At 49.0% G+C, this 25,773-nt stretch overlaps 1 protein-coding gene across 2 annotated transcripts in view; it reads left to right on the top strand.

Moving 5' to 3' along the window:
* The first annotated feature begins 8,561 nt into the window (after positions 1-8,561).
* Gad1 (glutamate decarboxylase 1) overlaps positions 8,562-25,773 on the top strand; it is a 37,792-nt gene continuing 20,580 nt past the window's right edge. The window contains exons 1-6 of one of the 2 annotated variants that reach the window (XM_051166609.1): positions 8,562-8,742; positions 10,292-10,434; positions 13,645-13,707; positions 19,052-19,213; positions 20,371-20,613; positions 24,534-24,624. In XM_051166609.1, the coding sequence (XP_051022566.1) occupies positions 10,356-10,434; positions 13,645-13,707; positions 19,052-19,213; positions 20,371-20,613; positions 24,534-24,624 (638 nt within the window). In that variant the 5' untranslated portion in view covers positions 8,562-8,742; positions 10,292-10,355. Of the gene's footprint in view, positions 8,743-8,946; positions 9,093-10,291; positions 10,435-13,644; positions 13,708-19,051; positions 19,214-20,370; positions 20,614-24,533; positions 24,625-25,773 lie in introns of those variants that run through there. The other variant, XM_051166608.1, reaches the window with a different exon arrangement.

The following is a 25,773-nucleotide window of genomic DNA, read 5'->3' as shown; positions in this document are numbered from 1 at the left end:
ATTGAGGAGTGGGGATGTAGATCTGGGGGAGGGGAGGGTTGGAGGGAACAGAGAGGAGTGGGGGGACGGGGAGCTGCAGTCAGGATGTTTTGTATGAGAGAAGAATAAACAAAGCTTTTTATTAAAAAGTCCCCTGGGTCCTTGGCCCTGTGGGACTCATCCATAAGTACTCGGGAGGTGACAGGAGAGGGATAGGAGTTTAAAGACAGCCTCGCCTACATGAGACCCTGTCGAAAATGCTTAGAAGTAAACATAGCCAAGGAAGTAAAAGACCTCTGTAAGTGGAAACTGAACAGATAAAACATTCACACATGCACACTCACACACAAACACGTATGCATACACACACATCACACACCTAACATCGCACATCACAAACAAAGCCAACTGTGTGAACATGTGCATGTATGTGTTGGGCTTTTGAGGCAATCTGTAGCCCAGGCTGGTCTTGAACTTACATCAATCCTCCTCCCTTTACCTCCTGAGTCCTGGACTTAGAGGCATAAGGCACCCCAAACAGTTCAGTTATATATTCCGATTGTTAACTTTTATTTGCTCCTTACTCCCTTTTAACAGTTCAGCTATTTTGCAAGGAGGCTTTGGGTCTTTTATGGCCTCAGGTCCCTAAGTGCATCTTTGTAATAAAAATTATTCTAAATGTCTTTGCAGGAAACATCACCTGGAAATTACCATTGTGTAACAGTGATACATTCCATAGTAACTCACCCTCTGAGCACACAGTGTGCTCAAAGGAAAATCTTCCTTTTCATCTATTTTTTTAAAGATTTATTATTTATTATGATCATGCATACAGTGCTCTGCCTGCATGTACACCTGCAGGCCGATAGAGGGCACCAGATCACATTATAGATGGTTGTGAGCCACCATATGGTTGCTGGAAATTGAACTCAGGACCACTGGAAGAGCAATCAGTGCCCTTAACCTCTGAGCCATCTCTCCAGCCCTCAAAGGAGAATCTTGCCCATCATAAGAGGTACCAAAATCAGTTTCTTCCTACTGATGTCAGGAGAAATTTGTTTTGTTTTTTGAGACAGAGTTTCTTTGTGTAGCCCTGGCTATCCTGGACTTGCTTTGTAGACCAGGCTGGCCTTGAACTCACAGAGATCCTCCTGCCTTTCCCTCCCTGAGTGTTGAGATCAAAGCCAAGCACCACCACGCCAGGTTTGGGAGCATTTAACTAAAGGTGAGACAGAATAAATCAACTGACTTCATCATCCCCAAACTACTTTCTTTTAACTCAAAACCTGCCAGTGAAAGAAAAGAGAAAACATTAAAAATCAATGTTGCTAGCTGTAGGGGGTCACACGCCTTTGATCCTAACACTCAGGAGGCAGAGGCAGGCAGATCTCTGAGTTTGAGGCCAACCTGGTCTACAGGGCAAGTTCAGGACAGTCAGGGTAGACAGAGAAACCTTGTCTTGAGAAAACAAATTAACAAAAAAACGTTGCTAGGTGAAATTAATAGAACAAAGAGTTTTCTCAAACTCGTTTTCTTACCACCTGCTAAGACAACGCTTGGACATTGTTGCAATCCAAGGATGGTCTGGGGAGGGAGGATTTGGCTCTTTGCTCTCCCTTCCTCTGCCTTCTCTTATGAATCCAGAACAACAACAGCAACAAAAACAACAACAAAAACAACAACAACAACAAAAACCAAACTGGCCCAACTGGGACCAGCCACATTCACTCTGCAGTAACCCGGTGTCTTCCCTCCATGATCCAAACCCAAATGCCCAGGGGAGTTAGGGCTGTATCTATTCAGCTGTTCAAAACAAAACCAACAAAACATGGAGTGAGTAGTTAGAGAGGAGCATTCTGTGGTGGGACACAATGGTAAGACAGTTTAGTGTCAAACATATTTGTGTGTGTTTGTGTACATGTCTGGGGGTGCATGCATGAGTGCATGTGTGCGTGCCAAGGGTTGACATTGAGTGGCTTCCTCTACTTCCCCCTTTGTTCTGTGAGACTGGATCTCTCACTGACCCCAGTGATCACCAATTGATTAAACTGGCCGGTCAAAGAGGTCCCGAAATCAGCAGCAGGTTTATATGCGCATACTGCCATAGATTTTATGTGGAGTTTAGGGAGCTGAATTCAGATCCTTATGACATCAAAGCAGATACTTTAACAACTGAGCCATCTCTCCAGCCCCAGTCTTAGTAGAAAAAAAATGAATTCTAAATAAGGTGAATAAATTTCCAAGTGGTAAAAAGTGTTGGAGGAAGAAGTGTCCTAGAGAATCACAGTGTTAAATAGTAGGGTGAAAGGAGGTCTCACTGAGAATAGAACATTAGATCAAAGACTAGAATGCGGAGGAACAAGCCTGTGCACACCGAGGGAGAGAACTCTACAAGCCAAGCGGGTGATAATGGTACCTCCCTGAGATGGGAGGATGCCTAGGATAGTCAAGGAAACAGCAAAAGATGAGTGTGGCTGGGAAGAGTAGTAATGAAACAGCATTGCCAAGTTAAAAGTCCAGAACCCTGAGGTCCTAAGCAGTGTTGACGTTACAGGGCCAGAGACCTTAGCAGCATGGATGCCAAGACTGCTTGAACCTTTCAGGCCTAGGAACCCAGCATGTAGGTAGTACCACCAGCCAAAGAGGAGGAAAAACCGAAGCCATCAAAGCCCTTCCCACAAATGAAAACCCAAGTCTCCCTTCTCCAGGACTTGTCTTGGGGAGGGGGGGCATTGGTTTCTCTGCTCAGGCTTGAGAGGTGTGAATTGGGGGGCAGGGGCGACACCATGATGGTTTGGAGACACTCCCCAGCAGCCCCTCTCCCTAAAATGAAGGTGACTGAAGCTGGGCTTGCTGTTGCTCTTTTCTGCAACAGCAGTGGCAACAAAATCCTTCCCAGTCCTGCTGGACTTGGGAGCTGCGAGTCCACGCCACACCCTCAGACACTGCTTCTGTCCCCACTGCCCTCTAATGGAGTGAGAAAAGACCCACAACTCTTGATAGGCAGCTTGCTTGCTCCTTCAGCTTCAGCCATTTTGTGTATTTTTTAAATTTCTAGTTTAAGAATGTCATACATGAATGTAATACATTTTTTGTTAAGTCCACTTCCCCACTCTCTTCCTCCAACTCCAATATCCCCATGCCCATTTTTCCTTCCTAACTTCCTGCACTCTTTTAAGTGCCCCCAAATCTACATAGTGCTGCCTATGTGTGTTCGGGTGTAGGACCACCCATTGGAACGTAGGCAGCCTAGCTGTGGTCCTTTTCAAATGTAAAACCATTAAGATGTGTTGACAAAGGCTTGCCATGAAATTAACATTTTCTTCAGGAAAACCTCAATAATGATTAACCTTTAGCCAAACACTCTCAAGGAGGTCTGCCTCCTCTTCATGTGCCAAAGTGTTAGGATTTCCACCCTACCTCCCCCTTAACCATCTTGGTGGAAAAGACCACAGCTGTCAGCTGTAATTACAATACTGATTGCATAGCATACCACCCCAAAACTCCTGAGTCTAAAGCTCAGTTTCATACCAATGCCCAAAGCAAATCACATGGCTAAACCCTGCACCAAGGAAAGGGCGGAGAGGTGAGGGATTTTGATGTGCCTCCCACTCTGGGGCTTGGTACCTGGCTGTAGAGTTGAAACTTGTCTCTAACCCCAGTAAGAAGATAATGATTCTCATTTAATCCTTATATTTGTGAGCTTTAAAAAAATTTTTTTTCAGTTTATATGGATCTAAAAGATCCTTGGCTCATGTGGTCAAAAAAAACCAGGATTTTTGCCTTGCCTCCCCCTCCCCTCCCCCTCTCCCATTCCCATCCCCTCCCCCTCCCCCCTATCCCCATCCCCCTGTCCCTTACACCGTTAGGAAAACCTACAGCCCAATGAGCTGTTAAATATAAGCCCTTCATTTAAACTGGACTGACAACTTCAGGAGTTGTAATGAAGCCTCTCTCCTTAAGGCTCCAGTTCTTTTCTGAGCACTGGTCAATGCTTGGGAAGGAGCCAGACCACATCCCACAAGTTTAAGTAACTAGATTCTTCATTACCAAGTCAGAACATTCCCTTCCAGAACCTTCTCACAAACAGTCCCAGACTGTTAAGTCTGGAAATAGAGATTAAATGCCAGGCATTTTAAACAGAAAAAGAAATGGATGAGTCAGGTGTGGTGGCCCATGTCTTTAATCCCAGCACTCAGGAGGCAGAGGCAGGCAGATCACTGTGAGTTCGAGGCCAGCCTGGTCTACAAGCGAGTCCAGGACAGTCAGGGCTACACAGAAAAACCCTGTATTGAAACAAAACAAAACAAAACAAAACAAAAACAACAACAACAACAACAACAAAACAAAAGAAAGAAAGAAGGGTGAAATAATACTCTGTCTCCTGACTTGTTCTTTCTCACTAACTGTGTTTACAATCATATCCTCCCTCTCACATCTGTACTCAGGTCTGTGATTTCTGTGCTATCTGCTTTACAGCGAAGCTGTTTCCAGCTTACAATCAAAGGATTCCTTAAGGACATCTTTGGGATACAGCAACAAGGGAAAAAGGACAAATGTCACGCTGCCTGTCCTCTTTCATCAAAGGGACACATGACTCTGGATGTTTCAGATCACATCATCTGGGGGCATTTCGCAGCGTTTAAAAGGGTTCTGTTTTGTTTTTTTAAAAAAAAAAAAAAAAAAGGCCAAGCACGGGGAAATGGAAGCAGCTTGGCCGGCTTCCTTGAAGACCAGCTGTGTTTGGGGCTGTTGTTCTCAGGGATTGTAATCTATCGCCCCCTGCTGGTCACTGTGTTCGTGCTTGAGGTTGAGAGAGCTGGGCGTTTCTAGATGTAACACACATGTAAATACAAATCCCACAGTACTGCTTGCTTGCTCGATTTACGCTAGCGTTCTCAGCTTCGGACTATCAAGGGGGGACGACCATATGACATTATCTGGAAAATCCAGCTCTCTACGAGAAATCATTGGCATTTCCAGAGTCCTCTCTCCTCGTCCCCTGCTAGAGCTCTGCCTTCCCGCCACCCTTTTAACACTTTCGAGCCTTCCAAGAACCAGTGCAGCTGTCTGTGTGTATTAGGGCCCTTCAAAGAAAGTCCAGAGAGACTCGGGGAATCTATCTTTAAAGTGTGGGCCCACAGTGAAGGGACTTGCGGTCTGACTTAAAACCACGTCTCTAGTCTTCCTTCCGGATACACCTTTAAACGCTAGCACTGTAATTTCTCCTCTTCCCTTTATTCATATATATATATATATATGACCTAGCTAAAATGAACTAAAAATTACGACTTTACTGTCCTGGAAGCTAATAAGGCAAAGAGCGTCAAAATCATTTCTTATCTACTCACCTTGACAAAATATTTTAAGCAAAAGTGAGGGAAATCCCCCGGAAGCGGATTGGATTGGGAAGCTGCTTCCACGCCTAACGCTCCTCCCGCCAGATTTTTTTTTTTTTTTTTTTTTTTTCCTTTTTGAAAAAGCCAGGGCCCCAGACACGTTCTGAGTATCTTGAAATGTCGTAAGGAAAGGACATTGTGGGCCCAAAAATGTTTGTCCGCGTCTGTCATGTTGACCTAGGGAATGTTGTCCTTGGAAAACAGGATAGGGTAAGCAGCGGGCCAGCCACCCCCAACACCCTGAGGAGTTATCCCCCAGCCGCCCCCCCCCCCGTCCTTTTGTGTCTTGGAGCATTGTTTTCCTATTTCTTCAAAGAGCTAATCCTAGATCAAAATGCAAACGAAACAGCTGGCCGGACACCACACCCTTCCACCTCTCACCACCGGTTCGAGTCCCTGGAGAGGATGTTTTTCTTCCACCCACCCACTCCCCCACTCTCCTAAACATCACCCTCCAGAGAGTATTAAGATGAAAAAGAGTGAAAACCACAAATAAAAACATAGGTTCCAAATACTGTCTCGGAAGAGCCAAGTGGCAAGGGCAGTTATCATCCGTCTAATTTCTTAAAAGGGGAAGAAAGGAGTGAGCGAAACGCACCAGCCCACAATCCCCATCAGGCAAAATAAACAGCAGTTACAGCCCTGGGAGAAGATGGAGCCCGGCGTTGGGCGGGGCCAGGGGGTTGGCCAGGCCCCTGCAGGGAGTGCCCAGGAAAGCCCCTAACGGAGGACGCTGTCCTCGGTGCTGGAGAGTGTTCCTTGCCGCAAAACTCGACATACCAGAACCCTCAGTTTTTAACATCCTGCTGAGCCCAACAGTCTTGAGTTGCAGTAGCAGATACTCGGAGGCCAACTCAGTCATGAGTTCGCTCAGCCATTCCTCCCTAGCTCTGAGGAATTCCATCTTCATAAGTGCAAGGATAAAATATAAACCAAAGGGGTCACTAATATCCGTTCAACTTAATACGACTATTCATATTATTTTAAATTAAGGACATACAGGAGCCTTTATTTTCTTTCCATCATAAAAGAGCGAGGAGAGGGAGAAGGAGAGAGGGAGAGAGAGAGAGAGAGAGAGAGAGAGAGAGAGAGAGAGAGAGAAAACACCTCAAAGATGGACCTGGTTTAATTTGCAATATCTACTGTTACAGAAAATTCTTTCCTTTTCAACTTTTTTTTTTTTTTTTTTGGCTAAATAAAGCCCTGGGAGTGAGTGCTTTGAATTCTGTGGTCAAAGAAAGACATGCTTGAAAATTTCTCCATCTAGTGTGTCACAGGTGAAGGAAGGCGCCTTCCTTTACAGGGAATCTTGGATGAAGGTTAATGAAAACGAGGAAGGCCGGCACCTAGGCGGAATTGTGGGTCGAGAGGATTTTTTTCTTCCTCCCCTCGGGCCACTGTGTCATGAGTGATTAAACAGTGTCACCCGGCATCCTGACCGATGTCACTACATCTCCTAAGGAAGTGGGCATGGAAGAAACTACGAGTTCCCTTCCTCATGAACAATTTCAAGATATTCTGAAAAGCCAAGAGATGCGTGGTTTGAAGGGACATTTCCTTCGTGGAACGAACACACACACACACACACACACACACACACACACACACACACACACACACCTACCGTACCTAATCAGAAACTGTGGCGCAAGGAAACTTCTTTTACGGCTCATCTCCCCCTTCGGATGTGTTGGTTTCTGCGGAGATAGGGACTTTTTTGTAAGGCTTCTCTGTAGGAGCAGGAGAAACGCTCTTATTTCAATGCCTTTAGTTGATCAGACCATGTCTTTCCAGCCCTGAATCTTGAAGCTCCCTCACAGAAATGTCGCTGATTTATACGATTTTTTAAAAATGTTTCCGTTGCGTGGTGATGAAAATCGATAAGATTGTCACAGGAAAGGGACAGGCCTGGGATAGACCATCGAAGACCCAGACGTGAGCATAAATAAACCCTGCCTGATATCCTGATATATATATACATATATATCACAACGTGAGAGAAATCACTATGAAAACGAGTAAAGCGATCATGGAGTACTCTCCATCACCCAGAGAGACCCAAAGATCAAGTCTGTTTTGCTCCCACAAAGAATAAAAAACGGAGGGAGAGAAAAAGCGTAGAGGAAGCTGCGGGGAGGCTTGCAGAGCCTGGCGAATTACAGAGCCTGGCGGACACCTCCAGGTGTTGTCTAGGGCGCACCAGGAAAAACGAAGGCAGCACGGGGTCGCTGGGTGTTTGGCGCCCTCTGGTGGAAAATTTCCCGATACCGCCTTCTTAATGGTGGGGGACTTTACCCGGCCCGATGGTAAGGTGCTTAAATATTGCTAAGAGAGAATCTTCAAGCACCAGGAAACTGAAAAGAAGTGAAGAGAGTGGGCCAAGGCAAGGACGTGCCTTCCTGCCTTCCCAGAGCCATCTCCACGCTCTGCTTCCCCAGGCGTGTGGAGCGGCACTGGTGCATGTTATTAACCTTCAGACATGATCAATCACGAAGATTTCTTTCCCCCTTCTCAAGGGAGGGGCTCAGAGAAAGGGAAATCGGTCCCCTTTCCCCACGGGTGGTACCAAGTAGCTGTGTTCGAACGGGGTAGTTTGGTGATGTCTCTAAATGAAGAAACTGGAATAAGGAAACTCCACGGCCTGGGTGGTCCCCTCATCTGTCTGCTTTCCCTTTACAGCCAAGCTGCCTCAGTAGAGCGCGCCCCTCGCATGACACCACCTGGAGCGGGGGAGGAACCATCTCATGGAATCGCCAATCTTGGGCAATCACAGGAAATTGATTAAGGCGAAGCAACTATTCAAGTCTTCTCCAAGATACTGAAAAGAGGGCAAAGAAGAGGAGAAAAAAGAAGAAAAGCCCAACGCAATGAGACAGAATTCTCTTTTCCCTGCTCTCACCCAACAATTGCCTATTAAAAAACAAAAACAAAAAAACAAAAACAGAGCGTCCTGAGTGCCTTCTGGATTACTCATAGGACTCCCCCACCCCTTTCTAGTCTCAAACCCGTGAGTTGGATTTATAAACGTCCTATAAAGCTCCAGCGTCAGTCAAACACCTGCAAAGGAGCCCCACGGCTCAGCGGACTAGCTGCCCCCGCGAGCCGAGGCCTCGTGATTTCCCCAGCCGAGCGGGTCCCCGCCTCCCCACTCCGCCCCCGCCTCCCCCAAACCCAGCGGCTGCCTCTCCGGATCTCTCTCTCTTCTCTCCAGGCTCTCGCGTGCCGGACCAGAGATCGTGCAAGCAAAGAAGCAACCTGGCTTAACACCCAGCACGTACGCCTGTAGCAGAGCCGAGCCGAGCCAAGCTGAGAACGCTTCGCAGAGGAACCGCTGGAGGGTCCAGGTCGCGAACGCTGAACCGAGGTGGGTAAATACCGGGTCGCCCGGACTTGCCAGAGACCAGCCTCCGTTATTCAACCCGGTCCTCTCAGCCAGCTGCTTGTCAAGCCCTACAACCCCATCCCACTCCCATCCCCGCGTGCAACTGTCGCCCACCTTCCATAGCCCAGTGCTTCCCATCAGTCCAGTCGCAGCTGTCTTTTGGCGCCCCACCGCCCACCTCCGCCCCGGGCCTTCCTCACTCTTGCGATCCTTATCAGCTTCATTCCGGAGGAAATGCTGGGGCTGAAGTGACACCAGAGCCATTTTCCCTTGAGCTTCGGGGATTGGAGCTCAAGGCTCTCCAAGACGCGCCAGGGTAGCGGCGGCAGAAGGTGCGAGGAGCGATAACCTGTTACTTCCCCAGCACCCGCGTTCCACTGCCGCCAGAGGAGCTGAGAGAGAGCGCGCGCGCGGAGACAGATGCCCACTCTGAGGGACTAGCCGCAAGAGGCGGCTGGTGGGCTGCTGCGCTCTGCGGGGTCTTAGATTTACCCAGATTCCTCTCTCTCTCTCTCTCTCTCTCTCTCTCCTCTCTCCTCCTCTCTCTCTCTCTCTCTCTCTCTGCCCCTCTCTCCCTCTCTCTCTCTCTCTCCCTTCTCCCTCTCTCCTTCTTGCTCCTCTCTTCTCTGTTGCCCTTTCTCTTTTCTCTCCCTTCTACCCATCTCTGTCCGCGAGCAAACACAAAATAGGAGCGTGCACACTCCTCTATCCGAGGTCTCTTGCGCCCTGGGCGCAAGCTCGCTACCCGGATAACGTTCTCCTTTCTACCCTCCACCACCTTCTCTGGCTCAGTAAGACGAACTCTGGGGACTAGGTCGAGTAGAAACAGTGAATCCGGGACGGGGTATTTGCCTTAGGTTTGAGATAGCTACAAACGAAGTGGGACAAGAAACAGACAAGCAAGGCTCCCACACGCTGCCTTTTGGCTGTCTGGAGCGCAAGGTGACTGGTTCTTAACGGGTCAAGTCCTGGGGGAAAATTTTAAAAAAAAAAAAAAAAAAAAAAAAAAACCTCTTTTTCCTCTCACCTTGTCTCACCAAAGTCCCTGTCCCCGGCGCTGTGAGCCGCCTTCTTTCCAAGGAATTAGCCAGACACAACAACGGGAACCAGACACCAAACCAGACGTGCCCGCCCCGCGCTCCCCCCCCCCCTTCTGCCCGTCCGCCAGGCTGCTGGGAGCCCAATGGGGCTTGTCCAGGCTCGGTTGAATTTCGCCCGAAGAGTGCTCCATAGTGCTCCTAGCCCTGTCCCCACCCCACCCCTCGCGTCCTGAACACACCTCTGGCGCCCCTTAAGTCGGAGCCTCACTAGGGCACCCCGTTGCGCCACCTGACTCGAGAGGAGCCCGGGGCTACCGTGCCTGCGCCCTAGTCCCTGAGCTACCGAGCGCTTCCCCACCCCCTCCCACAGACCGCGCACCAGAACCTAGCCAGCCCGCTGCCCTTGGTCTCCCTTCTGTCTCCCAGACTTCAGTGCCCCGGGCCTCAGGACCCAGAAGCTTTCTCGGCACAGCTCTCTCTTCTGTTTGCAGCCTGTTCCTGCGCCCAACCCGAAGAGGACCCTTGAACTGTGAAAACCCCAGGACCACCGTACTGATGGCATCTTCTACTCCTTCGTCTGCAACCTCCTCGAACGCGGGAGCGGATCCTAATACTACCAACCTGCGCCCTACAAGTAGGTCCTGCCCTAGTTTCCTATTAAATGGACTGCAGCGAGGAAAGGGGCGCTGGGACTGCGGGAGGCTGCGCTGTCGGAACGCGAAAGGAGAGCATTGAAATAATGGAGGCTGGGAAACAAACGAGGCCCTATCCCAGGTTCCTGCTTGGAGGTCATTTGGCTGCCAGCGGTGCGAGGTTACTCCCTAAGCACCGAAGAGAAGGGACTTTACGAGGGCCCCGGCGGGATAGATTCTTAGGGTCCTACCGGTGTGTAGAGGCGCGCACGGCGCTGTATTGTTGTGTTTTTGTCTGACGGGAGGGACAACAGGGGTCAGAGCAGGGGCACGGTGTGAGGAAGGAACCCGAAGTCCCAGCGAGCACAGTTTTCTAGCTTTAGGTTTGAGCTAAGACTTGACCTCCTCCTCTCCGTTCCCCTCCCCCGCCCCCAGCGCTGTACTCACAGTCCATAATCAGGGAAAATTTCGACGTTAATTGCAGCTTTTAGAAAACTCTGGGTCCCTAATTGCTCCAAATTTGCGTCTAGCTATTGACGAGTGAGGGCGAAGCCAGGGGCGTGAAAGGTGCACAAAACTGCTTGAGATTCAATTAATTACATCTTAGAGACAAAAAGGGCAAGGGAGGGGCACTAGACATCAGCCAGATTGGCAAAATGGGGGGGGGGGGCAAGAGGCAAAAGCACCCTTATGCTTTTTCCTGGTCGAGGACCTGTCAGCAGGTGACAAGCCTTGGAGAGAACAGGGAAACTAGATAAAGGTGCCATTTACGCTTCCCCACCCAATCTGCCTCTAATTCAGAATGACTTTCTAACTCGACATAGAGGACTGGAGACGGGGGATTTGTTTGTCATTTGTCCGTGTCGGGGTGAAGTCTTTCCTCAGCCTCTTTCCCACCCCCAAAAAATCTATCGGCTCCAGACAGATCCAGCCCCAGAGTCTCTACAGAGGAGCTGAGAGAGGCTTATTGCTGCGTTTTTAAGACACTTATTGTAAGCCCGTGAAAACAATTGTTCTCGTCAACGCAAGTGGCAAGAAGATTGCAGGAAAGCCCTCCTTCAATTTTTTTTTGGTGCAGACGCTGAGGCTGGAGGCCCTAAATCCTCAGGCCACCTTACAGCTCCCTTAGAAGCCCCTCTTCCTGCACACAGGCAGACGACAATTACCCACACAACAAAAGCAGGGCTGGGGAGTGGAGAGCCGTCAGAGCTGGTAGCACGTGAGCCAGGCTTTGGCAGGGGCGGTTGGCGGAGGCAGCAGTGGGAGCTGGCAGGGCAGAGCTCGAGGCCTGCGCCCCTTTTGTCTGTAGATTGGACCTCGATAGATTTCTTTTCCAGTCCTCCGGGACATCTTCCTCCAGTCTTTATCCTCCAACGCACACTGTTAGTACCTCTCCTGCAAGGTTGGGGGCCACCCTCTACACCAGGCACCCCTAAGTCCTGCCAGACCACCCCAGACCTCAAATGCCCAGCCTCAGCAAAAGCCAAGGCTCTGACCTGAATCTACATGTGGCGTGGACATAAACGGGGGGCCAGAGATCTAAGGATTTCACCCCGTCCCTGCCAGGGAAGAACAACCCTTGTCTAGGAACACACCTACCCTTAACTGGAGAGGACAGGAGAATGGATCCCTAGCTGTCCACTTTGCGCCCTCTCCGACCCGCCCAGCTTGCTGTTGGTCTCTGCCTCTGCAGGACCTGGAAGACGTGCTTTTTGCTCCAGTACCCACCTCACATACCTTATTCCAGAAACAGCCTAGCAGGCAGGAGCTCTTCCGCCTATTGCTTCTCAGAAAAGATGTTCTCTCAACTCCAGCCACAACAAAGGGGCTCTCGCCACACCTCTCTCCCTTCTTGTTTTTATTAACGCCTAACTCTGGCCAGCCGGAGTTGTGTGTGTGTGGGGGGGGGGGGGTTGTTTCTGACCGCCAACTTCAGGCCAAGTGACCTTGGGAAACTCTAACCTGTCTGAGCTGAAATGTTTTTGTCACCTGAATCTTAGACCTACGTTCTTGCATGTTTCATGGGTTCTTTTGGTGACGAGATGAAATGGTGTTTAAAGAGAAAGCACAGATATTGGGTGGAAGTCAAGTCGAGCTTTATGTTTCCGGTACTGTTATTAGGGTTTTGCCGTTGCACCGATTTCCTGTCTGTCAGTGGAATTCCATCTGTGACATACTGTCTCACGACGTCAGGCTGTTTCCTCTCCCCTCTGGGGCTCTGTTGAGCCTAGGGTTTAATGGTTGTCACTGCTTATCGCAGCCAACACACGCGCACCGCTGGAGCGGGTGGGGGGGGGCGCTGGTTGGGTGGGGGATGGGAGGTGTCTTGCCTGGAGGGATAGGGAGTGGATTTCTCCTCGGGCCCATCCCAGGCGTCTATATGAAGGCTTCTTGGGACTCCTAGTAGACTGCCTCTTTTCTTTGCTGGGAGTTAACGCGGAAGAATGGTAGACCAGATCATCTTGAAAATGGCCTGGTTTAAAAAAAATGGCAAAGTCCTGCAGCCGGCGGTTTACACTTGGAGGAAAGGTGCCCTCTTAGGCCTTTTTCAGACTCTAGGAATCAGAAGGAAGGGTTAATAAGGGACAGGTTGCGAACGGGGTGGGAGTGGGTTGAGGACAAGACTGCTGGCGCACCATTGTTTTCTCTCCTCCCCAGTATGACTGGAGCAGCCATGCGAGTCCGATCATCTAGTCAAATACTATTTTTCACCCAATTAATTCCTGAACTCTTCCGCGACCCCATTTCATGCCAGTTTATTTTAAGCTGCCACTCGGCTGGAGACCCGCCAAGAAATTATGAGACATTTGGGTCCCAGATGCCTCTATGTTCCCTATCTGACCGGCTGCGTTGTTGTCGCCTTTGAAGTCCAAGGACCCAGACCTGCAGCTGGGCCTGGCGGCTGGGTGCTGGGCCACGCAAGGCCATTTGTGCCTGGGGTTAGTCTTTGCCCTGGTGGAGATCGCCTTGGGGATGGGGGGGGGGGGGTCCATGGCTGTGAGCCTCACTTCTCCAAAAGATCTTTCAGTACTTGAAAGTAAACAGCAGGCAGGAAGCGTGAGAGGTGGGAGCTCTGTCTGAACCAAAGACCTAGGTAGCTCCTTGCTCCTTCCAGAACACATGTGGCTCCACAGGCATCGCGAAAACCTTTGCCCTCTACTCAGTAGCGGTCTGAATCCTCGCTAACTTCCGCCCTGTCTCTCTGCTCCTAGCATATGATACCTGGTGTGGCGTGGCCCATGGATGCACCAGGAAACTGGGTCTGAAGATCTGTGGTAAGTGAAGAGTCCCTCGGGGGCTGGGTTTCCTCAGGGCGGAGCAATAAATGTGCTTGTGGGTTTTTAAGTGTGTCCTGCATCCCGAGGGCGACCCCCACCCTTCGGTCTGGTATTCTAAACTGTTTTTACAACCCCCGAGCCCAATGGAGGCGGTTCCTGGGAGGCCCTGGCCTCTCTCGCTTGGCAGGAGGGGAAACCGCAGAGTTACAAGGAGATTCATTTTGCCCAGCATGGCCTCGGAAGTTGGGATACAGCACCCCCAAGCGGCAGCGAGGCCGTCCTCACCGGCGCCTAGCCGCTTGGACTAGTGCGTTCTGCCTTCGAATCAGTAAAATCTCTTTCACACACACACATACACAAATTGTGAACTGATTTGTTTTTCCCGGTGAGCAGAGCAAAAGCGCAATATCTACCAAAGCTGTGACTGACCCTTCGGGGTCGCCCACTCCACCCCCCACCCCCACCCCCGATTGAAAGTGGCTTCTTCAGCTTGAGAGGTTTGCACCCACCTGTCATCATGCTTCAGATTTCGTTCTTGTGGGCCCAAGAAGGAAAATGGGTTGCCTGCTGCCCTGGATGGGCGGTCTGTCTAGGGGAGGTGCGGGCAGCGCGGGCCAGACGGTTTGCCCTATAGGTCTTAGACGGGGCCAGAAAGAAAGGAAAGGGGGGGGGGGGCGGGGGGGGGGCGGGGGAGCTGCAGCCCGGAGAGAACCTTGCCGGGAGTTGTCTGGCACGATTTGACAGCAGGGAAGGAAAACAGATCTGAGCAAGAGAGGAGAAGGAACGAGAGGGTCTGAAATGAAATTGCCCAAGGGATTTTTTTTTAAAGAAGAGAGAGAGAGAGAGAGAGAGAGAGAGAGAGAGAGAGAGAGAGAGAGAGAGAGAGAGAGAGAGGAGATTTGTTCGAAGGGACACAGCTGAGTGGCTCTGGCTGAACAATGAGGAGTTGCTTTCCTGACTACATTTCACTGTCTAAAATTCTCTAGCCTTATCGGGCCAGAAAATACGGGTGTCCCCGGGCAGGGGCTGGAGAGGCGGGGGGGGGAAGATTAACGAGGGGCTTATTAAAGAGCCATCCGTCAGCTGCTGCGCACGAGATAGCAGCCCAGCGGGCGCGGGCCATGGAGCCCGCCCCAGCCTGGGAAGCGCAGGGAGCCCGGAGGGGAATGGGTGCCGTTGAGGCCTGATTTTCCCACCCTCCCCCTGGTCCCCTGGCTGTGCCTGTTTAGAATCGGTAGGGAGAATGGTTATTTAGGGCCTTGGGAAATCGGCGACCTTCTATGTTTGGCCGCGCAGCGTCCTCCTTACATCTCCGGGGCTACGGATCCAGGCAATCCAGCCTTCGCGTTTTGTTCAGTTGCGAGACTTAGCCATACGACCCAGTGCCCGCGGTCAAAACTGGTGGTCAACACCAGAAGCGGTCTCTGTGCTGGGGTGGGTGACAGCACTGAGCTTTGTTCTATTAATAGCTCTTTCCCTCTCCCACCCAGCCATTCCTGGCTTAATGGTCCGTTTCCTGCCTGGTCCCCTTTGGCGCCGTGGCTCTGGCCTTCTGCTGCCATCTTTGTCGTGCTACCCGGTAGCTAGCAGAATGGAAGGAACCCTGGGGTCTGCCTGGGCTAAGCAATGCTGCGGATAGAGGCAGGGTCCAGGTGAAGGCCACTTTTCTTAGGGGTTCCTGGCCTGTGGGAGTGAGGGTGTGAAGGGGTAGTCTCCATCCTGCTGCCTGCTGCTCTTGCGACTGGTCCTCAGAAGACAAGGTCCAAATGCTTTTGTTGGAGACAGACCTGATGTCCTGAAAGGGAAAGGGGCCAGGGATAAAGTTAGGGCTTGGTTGAGACCAGAGTTGGGGGGAGGGGGTCTAAGTTGTCCTTACATTTTTCTGATTCCTCTGACAGCCCGTGCCAAGGGACACTGGGCACGGGGTGGGGGCGGGAACTTGTCAACCTTAAAGAAATTCCTCCCTGTTTTTACACACACACACACACACACACACACACACACACACACACACACACACGAAGAAAGTTGCAACCTGAGTGACAGGAAGAGAGCAGAGGACAGTAATGTTGGAAAATTACCCTTTACTAAAATTCTGAGCCTTGGAGGGGGTGGGGTGGGGCGCGATAAGGGGCTTCCCACCAAGCTTGATGTAAAGGAAGGCAAAACAGCATAGGATTCATTTCCCATGCTCTGGGCCAGCTCTGGTTTCCCATTTCAAGCTACTGGGCGCAGTGTGCACTAGTCAACCAGTTGACCCTGAAAATCCACAGCCTCCACTCCAGCCCCTTCCCAAATGCCCTTTCATCCCAGACCCCTTTGCACATGGAAGTTTTCACCTCCTTGACCTAACACCAACAAGGTTGGCTTGACAGCCCAGGATGCAGTAGTCTCTCTCTGTCTTCGAATCCATCCCCTAGATGATCCCCTTAAGCATCCACACGTCTTGCTAAGATTTAGCTCTCACCCATCCCCTACAGGGCTTCTTCTTACCTCAGGAAATGAAGCTGCAAGGATAGCTCTGGGTGTCGCTCCATCATATTCTCAGCTGTAGAGGCAGAATCTCCTGGGAGGGTAATCAGGGTGGAAGAAACCCAGGCTTCTGGCAGGAGCTGGAGAGTGGCTAATGTAGGCTTGGTGGCATGACCCAGATAGAGTAAGTGGCAAGTATGTGTAAGTTCTGGGCTCTGCCAGTTCTCCAGCGTGTGCTTGGTCCTTCCATCATTTCTCTCGGCAGAGGCCCAGAACTTGCTGCCCAGACAGTTCCTCTACACGTGTACTTAAGTTCTTAATCAATTGCCTATTTTAAATTAGAGATACCTCAGGCACTCCATATCTCTGATTTCTTGTTAAAGAAAAATATGTAGGCGATCTGTTAATATGCTATGTGCCTATAAAAAAAATTTTTTTAAAGCCCCTTCCTCAATGTGCCTTTTGTGTTGGGCTTCAGCATCCCCTGGGCCCAGTGCCCATGTGTCTTTAAGCCACACTTAGCTTGGAGCTTCACTTGCAAATTGTGTGGAGTCTGGTGCTCTCTGGTTCCATGTGGCTCACTTGGGCCCAGCCTTTGAGATAGAGCATGAGAATGAACGCCCAGCAGCCCAGAGGGGGAAGTCCTCTTGGGATGCTGCTCAGCTTTATTTGAGGTGGGTGGTTGGCCATCTATGACTTGAACCAACACCACTTCAAAAGGGCCAACACTAAATGCTGGTGGCTGGGGTACAGAGCAAGAGAGAAAATAGGGTGCTTCTGGGAAGGTAACCCTAGCCAGGACCCCTTGCTAATTAGATCCTTGTTAAAACAGTTGCCTCAGTATTATTCTCCACATAATTTCACCCTCTGTCTCGTATCACCCTCCACCTTGTCATCCTTGGAGAAGCAAATAGCTCCTTTTGGGGCCTCTCTGAACGAAGAGGAGCTTGAATCATTTTTAAAAGATCTCAATACTTAAAAACAAACACCTGTATATATGTGTAATAATATAAATGCATATGTAAAATGATTTTTTAAAAAGAAAAAACCCAACACTTTTCTAAATAAAGAGAAAGAAACTACATTGTATATTAAATATTCACATCAGCAATCCCTTGTACTGAAAAAAAAAACAGGTTAACGTCATTATACCTGTGTTTTAAACACAACTTACAGTGCAGTGAGAATGTGCTGCGTGAAAAATAAAGCCAGGGCTTAGGGGAAATCCTGATTCTCGCATTGGAGAAAAAGTGGTCCAAAATGAGATGCAGATTGTGCCTCCTTGTCTACTCGGGACACCTCTGGGTGAGCCGGTGTGAAAACCATCATGGGAGAGGACATCTAAAGGCCAGTCTGAGGTCCTCCTTCCTGCCTCTGGCTTCCAAAGTGGGTGCAAGGTGGGATGATGGGAGATTTCTCAGGAGTGAGCAGATGATAGAGGCTCCAGGAGAGGGCTCAGATAGGCAGGACCACCCTCACTGGGCCACATGGATGTGGGTTCTCCAGCCAGATGTACTCTCTGACCATTGTTCCGGACAAAGGGAACAATGCCAGGGGCCAGGACCCTACATCCCACTAGCAAATGAGTGCCACCTCCTGGCTCTGGACCTAAGATCACTGTGATGTCTCAAGGATCTTGGTTTCTACAAAGACAGCTTTGGGGTCACCAAGAGCTGTTGTGTTTTTCTCTCTGGACTATGCTGCCTTTGGGCCTAGGATTTGAGGCTCTGTTGGGGGAGGCAATGCTGAGAAAAGAGCAGGGTACAGGAACAGAGGAAGGGGAGCATGCTCCGAGTTGTCAGGCGCTCCAGCCCGCTGGGTTCAACCATACTTCCTGGAGCAGGGAGGGGTAGGGGTGGATATTTGCACTGCGCAGCATGGGTGAGCTTTCTCCTCTCTCTTGAGGGAAGTGATGGAGTGCTGTGAATCCCAACTTGAGTTCATTTCAGTATGCTTCTTGGCGAGCTTTCCATCATGGCTGTAACAGAGGTGGCCAGCTGCCAGACGGCCTTCTAGATGATAGGAGATTGGCCTCACTTCATCTGTCTCGTTCTAAGTAAATAACAAACAGCTCTTACACAACTGTGCCATAAGTACTTAGGGCTGAGTCCATGTGAAGGCTGTGAGATGGGTGAGGCTTTCTTGTCTTTTTCTCTAACACTTTTAGGGATGGCTCAGGAAAAGCTGCGCTGCATATCTGAGTCAGGAAAAAAAAAATACATTACACCTGTGATATTTACCAGGTGCCAGAAAAAGACACCATGCTTAAGCTCCGGGACCTTATCCTTCCTCCCTGTGCTGTCTTCCTTCACCTTCCTCCCTCTGCTGCCCTCACTCTCCTCCTTCTTCTGTCCCATCCAGCTCTCTCTGTTGTCCTCACCCTCTTCTCTCTGCTGTCCTCTCCCTTACCCCCCTGTTGGCTTTCACCCTCCTCCCTCTTCTGTCCTCACCCCTCGGCTTCTACAGCCCACAAACGCAGTGTTGGCAGCATCCTCTCTGGGTCCCTTCCTTCCAAACCCCATCCTGGGGCGGGTTACTGGAGTGGAAGCTGTCCAGTCAACTTAATTCTGAGTTTGCTGTCATGTTCAGAGAGGAGAGGGTGGGATGGGGTGGGGGGGTGGGCCTCACTTGCTGCTCTTCTCTCTTGCATGACTGGGCAGGTGCCACTGATGGCACTCGACACAGCCCCTCCCCGCCTGAAGGCAAGCAGTGCAGAGTCATTGTATGTGAAACACCGACAAGCAGCGGCTTCTCTTCTCAGCAAAAGCAAGAGCCCTGCTCAGAGGGTCAGCCCGGTCCGGTCCGGGGCAGCTGGCCTTTGGTGGCTGAGCGGTTCCCAGTCTCTCTGACCTAACTTCTTGCCCTCTAGGCTTTTTGCAGAGGACCAACAGCCTGGAAGAGAAGAGTCGCCTTGTGAGCGCCTTCAGAGAGAGGCAATCCTCTAAGAACCTACTTTCCTGTGAAAACAGCGATTCTGGTGGTGCCCGCTTCCGGCGCGCAGAGACAGATTTCTCCAACCTGTTTGCTCAAGGTGGTCCCTCCCTCCCCTGGTCCCACCCAGCCCCGCCCATTGGTCTCCCGCCCCCCCCCCAAAAAAATTTTACTTCTTTCTGCAAGAAATGCCATTATTCTCTGCAAACCCTCATGAAACTGCTTTTCTGAAGCTAACTGAGGCATGTCTGCAAATCACTCAGTTCTAAAGATGCTCCCAGAGACAAGCCAGGGACTCACAGACTCTCAAAAGCTAGAGGAATCTCACAATCAGAAAAATCGAATGTGCTTCTCTTATTAGCGCTTAAGTGACCTCCAAGATTACCACCCACAGACCCCAACCCCCCCCCACCAGACTTTGTGGGAAGCTGTACATCTGGGCCTCGCGACTAAAGATGGGAGACTCCTTTTCCCTTTGAAATCTTTCGCTAGGTCCTGCTGGCCTTGCAATGCAGGCCTTGGAAAGTGCTTTACCAGTCTCTCCTTAGTGGCTCACGCGTCCTCTCCCCTTCCCTTAGCTCTCAGAAGCACAGAAGCCACAGTTTCATTAAACCTCATGCAGACAGCCAGGCCATGGATGGCCATACAGCTTACTCTTGTACTGCCCCAGAAACTTCACTCAGGGGCTCCAACAGCTCTCCTTCCTGCTCACCCCTTTTTCTAAATTTTCTCTACAGAGCCTAGAGCCCAAGTCACATCCATACACCTAAGAAATCTAGGCCCCAATGGATGATGGCAACAGAAAGAGAGTAGTCTTGTCTGTCACCTTCTAGAGCCTATACCCACAGCAGCCCCACCCTCTGCCGCACGCAGATCAAGCAAATCATTAACACCACGCCAAATGGACAGGGACACCTGGTCCCCAGGAGGCCAACAGTGCTTTACATCATGTTCCTCCCAGGTGTCCATTCAGCAAATGGACAGCTGCCAGCGTCAGCTGCTCAAGGTTTCTGTAAGCACTCCGCCCCTCCCCTGACTATCAGGAAGTGTGTGAAGCCCTAGGAAATGTCTGTGGGCATGGGTGCATCCTTCTGGGGCCTGACTGTCCAAATCTCACTGAAGATCCATATCCTGGAAAGCAACTGAGCCCTTTGAAGGCTGACCCAGGAAACCCCTGAGCCCCTCTGGAGGCTGACCCAGGAGACCTAGGTACCAGGCAGGTTAGTAATCACTCTCTGGCTTCCCCTCTCTGCTTAGATCTGCTGCCAGCCAAGAATGGGGAGGAGCAAACAGTGCAGTTCCTGCTGGAGGTGGTGGACATCCTCCTCAACTACGTCCGCAAGACGTTTGACCGCTCCACCAAAGTGTTGGACTTCCACCACCCACACCAGTTGCTGGAAGGCATGGAGGGTTTTAATTTGGAGCTGTCTGACCACCCTGAGTCTCTGGAACAGATCTTGGTTGACTGTAGAGACACCCTGAAGTATGGGGTTCGTACAGGTAAGAGACGGCTTGACTAGTCATCTCACCTACCTGGCTGGGAGCATAACCAACTCCTATTGAAGAGGCCCCATCCCATTGAGGGTGAACACCAGGGGCTCAGTGACCACAAGGTCACCCTTGGCCACTGTGGCTGGAGCAGGCCTGGCAAAATCCCATCATTTCTCTTAAAACTAAAAATAGCTACAAAAGGGTACAGATACATGGTGACAGGTCCTGTGATTGCTTGGTTTGGTTTTAGGCTGTTCATAACCTAAACAGAGCAGAGTGACTGGCCCCTCTCCCCTTATGTCTTTTCTTGGGCCCACTTCATTCTGTTTCATTCTGGAGAATTCTACCTGCCTCGCCTATCTCTTGCACTGGGGAACTGGCCTATTTCCCTCTCTCCTGGAGTCATTTTCCGGAAGCTTGTTACTACAAGCCACCACAATGGGGCTTTATTCTTCCACAGTTTGGGAAGCTGAGCCTTTAGAATCAAGGTGTCGGCATCCAATGGGGTGGGTTGGGGGGTTTGGGGTTTGTAGGTGGTAATCTTGGGGGATAGATGCTAATAAGAGAAACAATTGATTTTATGATTGTGAGATTCTTCTAGCTTCTGAGAGTCTGTGAGTTCCTGTTTGTCTCTGGGAGTGTCTTTAGAGCTGAGTGATCTGTAGGCATTGCCTCGGCTACCTTCCAAAACAGCAGGGACCTGGGCAGAAGGGACGGAGGCAATCTGTGCCACGCAAGCATCTAATCAGCACAGCAGCCTCCAGAGGCAGACACCTGCACTTACAGAGTACATAATCCTCCACACCATGTGGGTCTTTCTGCTGCCCTTCTCAGTGCTGGCACTGGTTAAAGGACACCATAGCTGCCATGTCAGAAGCTGGCCCCTAGTTGCTGGTCTATAATTTGGAGTATATATTCAGAGGATAGACTGAACCTCTGACCCACATCAGAAACATCTTGAAGGGTATTAGTGCATTAACAGCCAAAATAACAGATTGGGTTTTAATAACGAAAGCACAGTGTGCCAAGAAGGGACATAGTGGCATTTGAAATTTCTCTATGAATTAACAAAGGGCCCAGCACATACAGATTTTTTTGTGAGCTGACGCAGAGACGAGGTAGCCTTCAATCAAAGCAGCCACTTGGCAGATTGCTGGGCTGGTTCTTTTTTTAACTTCTCATTATGGAAATTCTGAACTCATACCAAAGTAGAATTGTATAATGAACACTGTGCACCCAACACCCAGCTGTAACTCTCACTGGCTCCCGCTGACGTCACTTCACCTGGACCCCTTCTCTGGATCGCATGAAAATAAGTCCCAAGTAGAATATGATCACACCAGCACATATCCACACCTTCATGAATTTTTTGAAAAAATCATGTCAGTGTTTTAGCTGAAAAAAAATTGTTTCTTAATGCTATGAAATATTCAATTGTCTCATGAATATATATATAAGTGCCTTTTCTATGTGTTGTTTCAATTCGCTTGAGTCAGGGTCCAGTTAAGTCCCCGTACACTGCAGTTGGCTCTACACATCTTATTCAATAGATTTCTTCCTTAATCTCTTTCTTCCTTACAGTTTACTTGTTGGAAAAACTTACTTTAAAATGACTTTCTCTCTTTACTTGACATTAAACATTACTCAGTGTCTTGTCTGTCATAATTAAAATCAAAATCTGGGTTTGAACCCGGTGGTGCCTGCCTGTAAAGCCAATACTTATAAGGTGAAGTCAAGAAGACCCCCCCAGTTTGAGGGTAGTCTGGGCTGCATAATAAGACCTAGCCAGAAAAAAAAAAAGTATGAAAAAGAGCAAAATATGAGGAGGGAGGGAGAGAGGGAAGAACTAAGATCTAACCTAGGTTGCTACTCAGTAGAAACTCTGTTAGAGACTCCTGGAGGCAGAGGCTGCAGCCATCTGATAAAGGGCATTTGGGGACTTTGCACTTAATCTCAGTGGACAGACTGCTTCACTTTGTGCCAGTCTCTGTCTCTGCCCCTGTGTTCTTCTGCCATGCTGTGTGGCTTTAATGCAGAATCAAATAAAATGTGATTGCACTTATATTCCAGTACTAACTCAGAATGAAAAAAAATTTGTTTTGTTTTTTTTTTAAGTTTTCAAATGGGCCCAGTATATACTTTAAGGGATTTCAACAGAAGTATTTCTTTAGAATATTTTATTGTTTGACAATTTCATACATGTATACAACATATCTTGATTACTCCTACCCTAACTCCTTCCCCCACTCTCCATAGCTTTCCTAAAATTCCCCCCTTCTACCTCTATTTTGTCTTTTTATTTATTTTTTATAATCTACCCAGTCCAGTTAGTGTTGCCCGAATGCCTGGGTGTGGGGCCTTCCACCTGACAGTGGCACCTACTAGCAGCCTCATTCCTGAAGAAATATGACTCTTCCTGTCCCAGAACATTGAGGGGAAAACAGATCCTCCTGGAGGAGACTTAGACAGGGACCATTCAAACACTAGCTTTCTGACAGTTATTCACAGGCAAAGGCAGTTCCCACCAGAAACACAGCAGTCAGCAAATCTCCACTACACGGTCCTGTCACCCATCCTCTAGATAATGTATTGTGGCTATTCCCTCATGACAGCTGACCCAAGCCTGCTGATGTGGAGTGGAGTTTTTGGTGAACATCAAGTTAGCAAAAACTTGGCAAGAGCCATAAGTTAGCACATCACAGGCTGCACAGAGCTCTTGAGTCGCAGAACAAACGTAAAGTGTTTCCATGCTCAGTAACTGAGTAAGGACCAGTCTGCCTCCTCACAGGGAGATGCAGGTCAGCTCAGTTCCTAATCTGCCTAGCTTCCTTCCTTTCATGGGCACCTGGCACTGATGCCCTAGAGGATCAAAAAGTGATGGCTGGTCTCTGCGTCAGGTCTGACTGGAAACTTCCCCCAGGCTGGGGTCTGTCCACAAAACTCTGGGGCCTGCAGCCCCTTCTCCACTAGCCAGTCTCAACCTGGCCCTTAAAGTCCTTGGGTTATGGAAGTAAAAGTTACAGTAGAGGGTTGGGGAGATGGCTCAAAGGTTAAGAGTACTGACTCCTCTTCCAAAGGTCCTGAGTTCAATTCCCAGCAACTGCATGGTGGCTCACAACCATCTATAATGTGATACGGTGTCCTCTTCTGGTGTGCAGGCACACATGCAGGCAGAATATTGTATACATGATAAATAAATACATCTTTTAAGAAGTTGCAGTAGATATGAAAAGAATAACAACTACCACATCCTTCAGTAAGGAGTTAAGAAGGGGTCCTACTTTGTGATCCAGTCTGGCCTTGAACTCACAATCTTCTTGCCTCTGCCCCCCACAACTGCCAATATCACAGACACATGCATCACTGCTCAGGACATTACCATATCCTTTCTCATAACTTTAGAAGCTCAGCTCAAAGTCAACAAATAAGATGTGAACAGCATGGCTCAGTTCATGATTCCCAATTTTTGTGTGTATGCTTTTTCATTTACTTATTTGGATGGATGGATGTTTTGCCTGCAGATGGTGCACTGCATATGCCTGTGTACCGTGTCCACTCAGTATTCACAGAATTGGGCATCAGACCACCTGGGATTGGAGTTACATCTAGAAAAGCTGCCATGTGGTTGCTGGGGATCAAACCTGGGTCCTCTGGAAGAACAGTCAGTGTTCTTAACCACTGAGCCATTGTTCCAGCCCCAATTTTCAATTTTTTAACTTAAATGCATGCTGCCTTAGAAACATGTTACATCTGTCTGAGGGCATAATTGGTGCTAATTGTTGGTCACCCTCTTTACCTTTCTTCAGTGTCCTTAGAGAATTCTATCAGACCATAGGGTGGAGAACACATCCATGACCTCCAGCTCCTTTGCTCTGAAGACAGTTTTTAAAATCTGGCTTTGCCTTAATGCTTGCCTGTACCCCCTCCAGGTCATCCTCGGTTTTTCAACCAGCTCTCTACTGGTTTGGATATCATTGGCTTAGCTGGCGAATGGCTGACATCAACCGCCAACACCAATATGTAAGTCTTGTGTATTCTTTTCCTGTAAGCATGCATGGTGTATATGTCCTGTTAGGTTCAACTCTGATGGTTCTGCTCTCCTATAGCTCATTTTTCTCACAAAATCCTTTAGATTTGCCACAAGGTGAGAAACTATTCCTCAACAATGTAATAAGAGTGTGCTTGGGAAAAAATGGTAACCAGAGTTGAAATTTCTGTACGAAATTTCATAACAGATTTGTTTCTCTGAATGTACATCTTAAAAGGCTATTCTTTGGGATATGATTTTGGTTTCCATTCCCACCCAAGCACATTGGTACTTAGCATTTAGCCTGTATTCCCTATTATTAGCCACAAATTGGTTTGATCAACCTATTGATGAATTAAAAATCCTGCAACAACATTCGTCTACTGCTGATATAGCATGTAATCATTTCAAAATAACTGATAGTTTCTTCTAAATTTAACACTTTGGAAACCTTAACTTGCTTATGTAGACAACACTTTTATTTATTTCTGAGATCTTTTAAATTTGTACAAAATTTAATCCAAGATTTCCAAGGTGCAAGTGCAACCTGAGTAGTCTTCTCAGTCGCCCCTGATGTTTCTGTACATGTATGTGTCATTTCTAGGGATAAGAATGTTTGACAAGATATAGAGTCATCATAGTTTAAGGATGATTATCCTTTCCCTCAATATTAATGGCAGTGTCTTTTCAGTGTCAGCACATTCAGGACCTGGCATAGCATTCAATTAAAGTATCTGAAGGAAATTAATGAAGCAAATTTAGTACAATAATTTAATAATAACTGCATAAGAACCACAGGGGTGTCTGTCACTGCTGGAATATTGAGAAACTATTTGTTATTTGTTAATTATTCTGTTGCACAAGGGACCAAACAGGCCTACAGCACACTAAACATGCGTTCTGCCATTTTGCTCTACTTCAGCCCCCGACTCCTTAAATTTGTTGTAAAGTAGATTCTGAAAAGTGAACTTAGGTGAAGGAGTGGGACTGTGAGAAGTGCCACATGACCATAGACAGAATGCTGGTTATTAAAACTCAGAGTAACTATGGCCAGCCACAGAGCCGAAAGAGCATCTTTAAGCTACGAGTTACTTGTCCACATACCAAGGCTGCCTAAGGCTGTGACTCAAAATAATAAATCT

The sequence above is a fragment of the Acomys russatus genome, chromosome 24 (genome assembly GCF_903995435.1).
Source record: "Acomys russatus chromosome 24, mAcoRus1.1, whole genome shotgun sequence".
Lineage (NCBI taxonomy): Eukaryota > Metazoa > Chordata > Mammalia > Rodentia > Muridae > Acomys > Acomys russatus.
The sequence above is the reverse complement of the archived record's forward strand: the minus strand, read 5'-3'. Positions and strand labels throughout refer to the sequence as shown.